This window comes from Canis lupus, chromosome 23 (genome assembly GCF_011100685.1).
Source record: "Canis lupus familiaris isolate Mischka breed German Shepherd chromosome 23, alternate assembly UU_Cfam_GSD_1.0, whole genome shotgun sequence".
Taxonomy (NCBI): Eukaryota; Metazoa; Chordata; class Mammalia; order Carnivora; family Canidae; genus Canis; species Canis lupus.
The window spans coordinates 8,138,382-8,145,313 of NC_049244.1; the positions used below are offsets into that span (position 1 = coordinate 8,138,382).

The 6,932-nt window shown below is 50.0% G+C and overlaps 1 protein-coding gene across 1 annotated transcript; it reads left to right on the forward strand.

The window, feature by feature from the left end:
• Window positions 1-67: 67 nt before the first annotated feature.
• Window positions 68-3,759, forward strand: MYD88 (MYD88 innate immune signal transduction adaptor). The gene is made up of 5 exons (XM_038570449.1): window positions 68-463; window positions 1,313-1,447; window positions 1,875-2,055; window positions 2,265-2,356; window positions 2,629-3,759. Exons 1-5 carry the CDS (start codon window positions 136-138, stop codon window positions 2,781-2,783), a joined length of 891 nt encoding a protein of 296 aa, XP_038426377.1. The 5' UTR covers window positions 68-135; the 3' UTR covers window positions 2,784-3,759.
• The last annotated feature ends 3,173 nt before the right edge of the window (window positions 3,760-6,932 follow it).

Here is a 6,932-nt window from a genome sequence, read left to right on the forward strand (position 1 = left end):
GGGGCGGGGCGGGGCTTCTCGGAAACAGAAACCGGCGGGGCGGGGCGGGGCCGGGGGCGGGGCTGCGGCGGCGGAGGAAGGAGGAAGCGCGGGCCCGGGACGCGAAGACAGCGCTGCGGTCCCCGGCGTCCGGCCATGGCCGCCGAGGGCTCCCGCGCGGGGTCCGCCTCCCCGGCCTGCCCCAAGGCTTCCCTGCCCCTGGCTGCTCTCAACGTGCGAGTGCGCCGCCGCCTGTCTCTGTTCCTGAACGTGCGCACGCAGGTGGCGGCCGACTGGACCGCGCTGGCCGAGGAGATGGGCTTCGAGTACCTGGAGATCCGGCACCTGGAGATGCACGCCGACCCCACGGGCAAGCTGCTGGACGACTGGCAGGGACGCCCTGGCGCCTCGGTGGGCCGCCTGCTTGAGCTGCTCACCAAGCTGGGCCGAGACGACGTGTTGGTGGAACTGGGGCCCAGCATCGGTGAGGACACGCGCTTCCGGGCCTCGGGCCTCGTACCTCGGGGATGAGGGCGCTGACCTTCGCCAGCCTCAGCATCTAACCTCCCCTGGAGAGAACCTCCTGTTCTGCCTGGGGCGGGGGTGGGGTGCGGCGCTGAAGGCACCCTGCTGAGGGGGTACACCCTGTGAGACCAGTTCCCTCTTCCAGCGGGGTGATACTGAGAAAGGAGGGGAAGGCTGGACAGAGGCAGAGAACGCAGGAAAACGGGCAGAGGCTTTCGTGTAGTAGAGCCAGGAGTCAGAATCAGGGTCCTCTGTGGGGATGTCAGGACTACTTCCAGTAGAGCAAAATCTACAGTCCCGGAAACCTCAGGTCCCTGGGAAATGCACCCTTACGGGCCGCTCACCGGCACAGAATATGCACGCATAGGTGTAGGACAGTGGCCCACAGATGATGCATCTTGCTTGGTCGGGGCCTCTGCCCTCACTGCACGTAACCACTGGGTCTCCTGAGCTGTTCTTGCATCCCGGTCTCCTGCTTCCATCAGCCATGGGTCCTAGAAAAAGCAGATCTTGGGTTGTACTCTCGGGAGTTCTAGGAAGGGCGGTCAGGACAAAGGGACAGAAAGACACAAGCCTGACCATGATGACTTCACAGATGACCAGAACACCAATGACATCCCTTTGGGATGGTCGGAGCCAGATGGGAACTCAGCTCTTCAGAGCTGTTGAGCTGTGAATGGCACCAGTGCTCTGGAAAAGCCCTGGAGCACAACCCAGTTAAGGGGGTGGGACAAGGGATGGGTCCCAACTGTGCGCAAAGGCATGGGGAAACCTGGGGAGTCTGCCACACCCTGTCTCTTCTCCACAGAGGAGGATTGCCAAAAGTATATTCTGAAACAGCAGCAGGAGGAGTCTGAGAAGCCCTTACAGGTGCCTGCTGTTGACAGCAGTGACCCACGGACACCAGAGCGAGGGGGCATCACCATGCTTGATGATCCCTCAGGTAAGGACCCAATCTCACTCCTCAGGTGTGACAGGTGAACCCTAGGATATTGTTAAGAGCATAGATTTAAAAAAAAAAAAATAAGAGCAGATTTTGAAAGCAGGTAGGCTGTTGGCCCCTTGGGCAAGTCTCTTAATCTCTCTGATCTCTTCATTTCCTCGTCTAAGAAATGAGAATAATTATAATCCTACCTCTGAGCTGGTATGAGACTCACGAAATGTGTCTGCCTCATGGTCAACCCAGGGCTTGGCCCCAGGGTGACAGGGTGGGGAGAGAGACACTCATCTTTCCTTTCGTAGGAAGGGCACTTGCTCTTAGTGTCATCTCAGGATAGGTGCAGTCAGGACCAGGATTACCTAGGCTGAGGGTTCCTGGCGGGGCTCCTCCCCTGTAGAGCTTTGATGTCACCCTTGTGCTCTGCACCCAGGGCAAATGCCTGAGCGTTTTGATGCCTTCATCTGCTACTGCCCCAGCGATATCCAGTTTGTTCAGGAAATGATCCGGCAGCTGGAACAGACAAACTATCGGCTGAAGTTGTGTGTGTCTGATCGTGATGTCTTGCCTGGCACCTGTGTCTGGTCCATTGCCAGCGAGCTCATTGAGAAGAGGTTGGCTAAGTGGCTAGGGGGCAAATGGGTGGGTACACAAAGCCCTGCCCAAGAGATCCAGATGCTGGGATTCTCCCAGCTGGGCCCTGTCTAGCCTGGGCACAATGGACTCCTGCTGAGGCCATCCCCTGGGGCTAGGAGGGCGGCTGGGGAGGGGGTGGTATATGCTAGGTTGCCACAGTGCCTGCAGCCTGCCCACTCTCCCTCAGGTGCCGCCGGATGGTAGTGGTTGTCTCTGATGATTACCTGCAAAGCAGGGAATGTGACTTCCAGACTAAGTTTGCACTCAGTCTCTCTCCAGGTAAGTGCTGCCTTTGCCACAGGTGGGGGTCAGGGGGCAGAGAGGACCTTGGGATGCCATCTGTCCCTCACCAAGGGCCATGGATGTAGCATCAAGGAACTCCTGTAGGTTCCTGAGTGTGTGTGTGCACGTGAGTGTCCCCTCTGCATGGGTGAATGTGTGCCAGGGGTGCTTAGCTGGGGGGAGAGCTGTGGTTAACCCCTGAGCTGGGGACTGATCCCCCCCTACTGTGGAGTGAGGGCCTGGTGCCAGCTCTGATCCATGACTTGCAGGTGCCCATCAGAAGCGACTGATACCCATCAAGTACAAGGCAATGAAGAAAGAGTTCCCCAGCATCCTGCGGTTCATCACTGTCTGTGACTACACCAACCCCTGCACCAAGTCCTGGTTCTGGACTCGCCTCGCCAAGGCCCTGTCCCTGCCCTGAAGACTGCCCTGGGACCGTGGGTGGGTGTGTGTCTATCTCTCAGCCTCTGCGTGCACTTCTGCCCCTGCTTCCTCCTGCAGTGGTTGGGGTAAGCTGTGCTCCACTTGCCTCTTCATTCCTGGAGATGCCAACTCTGCAGACATCTGTAGCCACTGTACCTAGCTGGGACATGGCATGTCATGTCCTTTGTGGAACCAGTAGCTATTAAGTGGCATGTCCACATGCTAGGTTGTCAGCCAAGACCATGAAGTCCAGAGCCAGCTGGGACTAAGAGGACCGTGGAAGCAGCCCTGACCTGGCCACACATATTAAGCCTCAGTTTCTCCATTTGACAACCAAGTAGGGTGGGCAGAACTGGCAGTAGCTATGTTTGAATCACTATCGATGTGCTTAACCTTGGACAAAGGTGGGACATGCTTGTATTCCTTTTCTCTCTTTTCCCCTCTTCATTGAAACCAAACTCTGGAAAGAACCCAACATGCCAGCATTTGTGCCTTCGGCGAACCAGAGCAAGAAAGAGAGCTGCTTGAACTCGTATAGCAAGAAAGCTGCAGGCGCAGTTCTTCCCTCCCAGGGGGTCTGTATGCTTGTTATCTTCAAGCTCTTCTCAGGGGAGAAAATGTCATGGTCTCATATCTCTGTCCCAGGGCAGACCCCAAGACCCTAAATCTAATAGAAAATGTGTCTTTTCTACTCTACACCTAGCCAGGGCTGGGGGCAAGTTACCTTTTCTCAGGGTCTGGGGAGGGACTGGAGGCCCCTCTCTGCATGATCTTGACAAAGCACTTCGCTAACTGTGCACTTATCCCCACTTTGATATGGGGGAATATAATATTTTTAAACAATTTCAAAAAAGTATCTTTCATACCTATTTTGTATGCATTGTGAAAATTCCAAAAAGAGCTGAGATATGCCTATATTTGTTATTTGTCTTCTGCATCCTGGGTTTATAATAAAGAGTTCTCTACTTTTGGAATAGCAGGTTTCATTTGTGTCTGGGAGTTTGGAAGCAGGAACCTGGGATAAGGCTCTCCTGGGTAAGAGAAATTGGCCCCTTGGGTAGGCTCCAGTGGGTTTGTCAGGGGCTTGCTGAGAGCTGGGCCTCCTCACAGGTCCCAGGCCTTACCAGGGCTGCAGGTGAAACCAGGAATAGTGGCCTCAGTTCCAGACTCTGGGGAGACTGCTCCCCTCTGCCAGGCGTGGCCTCCTTTGGATTGTGCCATGTTTCTGGGTCCTTGCCCAGCCCTTCTAGGCTCTAAGGAAAGTCTGGAGAACTTCCATTACAGCCCACAGATCTCTGGAGAACTCTGTTATCAATAATGGTCATCCTTAAGCTATCTGTGTTAATCCTGAAGATTTTGATCTATTAGAACTTTTATTTTTTTAAGTTTTTTTTGTTGTTGTTTTTTGTTTTAGAGAGAGAGAGAGAACAAGCATACACATGTGTGGGGAGTGCAGAGAGAGAGGGTGAGAGGGAATTTCAAGCAGGCTCCACATCCAGCATGGAGCCCAACATGGGGCTGGATCTTTTAACCCAGAGATCATGACCCCAGGCAAAATCAAGAGTTGGATGCTTAGCTAACTGAGCCACCCAGGCATCCCTAAAGATTTTATTTTTACCTCTACACTTAGCGTGGGATTTGAACTTAAAACCCTGACCGAGATCAAGAGTTGCATGCTCTACTGACTGAACCAGTCAGGTGCCCTGGTTTTGATCTATTCTTAAATAGAATATCAGTTTTTTATTATTCACTGAAGAAAATTTAGAAAATATATTATTTTTAAAAATCAGTGATAATTCTAATCCAAGAGATAGCTCTAGTGATCTTTTAGAGGGCCCAGACATTATCAGTGACCATAGCTTTTCACTCAATAGTCACTCTGTTACCATTCCTGACCCCTGAGCTTCCTGAATTCTGGAGGCTCCCCAGCCTTGCCCCTGTGCTCTCAGGGACTCCTAGAAAGGCTCCATGTATTCAGGGCAGCTCTGAGACAGAACTTCCTTCTCCAGTGTCCCCAGGGCAGCAGAGCCTCAGTGTGGTCCCGAAAGAGTCCCCTAGGATCTACTAGTTTTTGGGTTGATTCCTGGTCATGGGGTTGGGTGAGGGGTTTCTCTGGGTAACACCACTAGAGTCATGGGAAACAATTCCATTCGTTCAGGCCGGGCTGGTGACCTGAATGTGCTCACTTCACTCCCATCTGAACCTCACATCTCTCCTACATTCCTTCCACCAATGCCCACTTCCATATAGGTGGGTTTTCCAGATACCAAGAAAACTTCCTCTTCTCATCTTTAGATTTTATTTATTCATGAGACACACACACACACACACACACACACACACACACACAGGCAGAGTCACAGGCAGAGGGAGAAGCAGGCTCCATGCAGGGAGCCCGACGTGGGACTCGATCCCGGGTCTCCAGGATCATGCCCTGGGCTGAAGCAGTGCTAAACCACTGAGCCACCTGGGCTGCCCACCTCTTCTCATCTTGAGTGTAGTCCTCTAGGAACCTTTGGCTAAGAAACCCTCATTTTTCAAGAGGAGAAATTCACTGCTAAAATTATCAAAGACAAAAGCAGAAAATTTTGGAGGGCAGCAGCAAAGTTAAAATACTACACATGTAGACAAGAATCTACGTGCCTATGGACATGAAATCTGCCACAAGTCAATGACAAGGGGAAAACAACAAGGAGAAGGATTTCCTCCAGATTAGACAATAAAATATATATAATATAGGATGACTATGCTGGATCCTGGTTCAAACAGACCTATTGTAAAAAGACATTCTTGGGTCATAAAACTGATAAGTTAATATCCAGAACTCCTACAACTCAACAAAAAAGAAATATAACACAATTAAAACATGGGACTTGGACAGACATTTCTCCAAAGGAAATATACAAATGGCAAATAAATAGAGGAAAAGATGTTCAACTTCCCTAATCATCAGGAAAATGCAAATCAAAACCACAACAAGGAGCGCCTGGTGGCTCAGTCAGCTAGGTGTCCAACTCTTGATTTCAGCTCAGGTCATGATCTCAGGGTCGTGAGATCCAGCCCCTTGTTGGGTTCTGCGCTGGGTGTGGAGCCTGCTTAAGATTCTCTCTCCCTCTTCCTCCGCACCTCCCCCCACCACAAACATACACACTCATAAACACACACACACGCGATACTATATCATACCCATTAGATTGCCTACCATCAATAAAACAATGCCAGAAAATAACAAGAGTTAGCAAGGATGTGGAAAACTTGGAGCCCTATACACTCTAGGTGGGAATGTAACATGTTAGAGTTGCTATGGAAAATGTTTCAGCACTTTCTCAAAAAATTGACAGAAGTTTCATATGATCCAGCAATTCTACTTCTCAGTATATACCCAAAAGAACTGAAAGCAGGGTCTTCAAGAGATATGTATATGCATATTTATAGCAGTGTTATTCCCATCAACAAATCTGTGTAATGCAACCTAAATACCCCTTGACATATGCATGGATAAGCAGAATGTAGTATACACACACAGTGGAATACTATTCAACCTTTTTTTTTAGGATTTTTATTTGAGAGAGAGAGAAAGTACGAGATGGGGGAGGGTCAGAGGGAGACGCAGACTCCTTGCTGAGCAGGGAGCTTGATATGGGACTTGATCCTAGAACTCTGAGATCATGACATGAGCCAAAGGCAGACGCTTAACCGACTGAGCCACCCAGGGGTTCCAGGAATAGTATTCATACTTAAAAAGAAATGAAATTCTAACATATGCTGCAATAAGAATGAACATTGAGGACATTATGCCAAGTGAAATAAACCAGTGGCAAAAAGATAAGTACTATATAATTCCATTATATGAGGTATCTAAAATAGCCAAATTTATAGAGAGAAGATAGAATGGGGGTTTCCAGAGACCAAGGGGAGGAGAGAATGGAAAGTCATTGTTTAACAGGTACATGGTTTCAGTTTTGCATAAGGAAAAATGTTCTGGAGATTGGTTGTAGGAAAATGCAAGTGTACTTAACATTGGTGAACTGTATACTTAAAAAATGGCTAAGATGGTACATTATGTATATTTTACCCCTAAAAAAAAAAGACATCTTTGGGACACTTGGGGAAATCTGGGTATTTGATGATGCTAAAAAATGGTCAG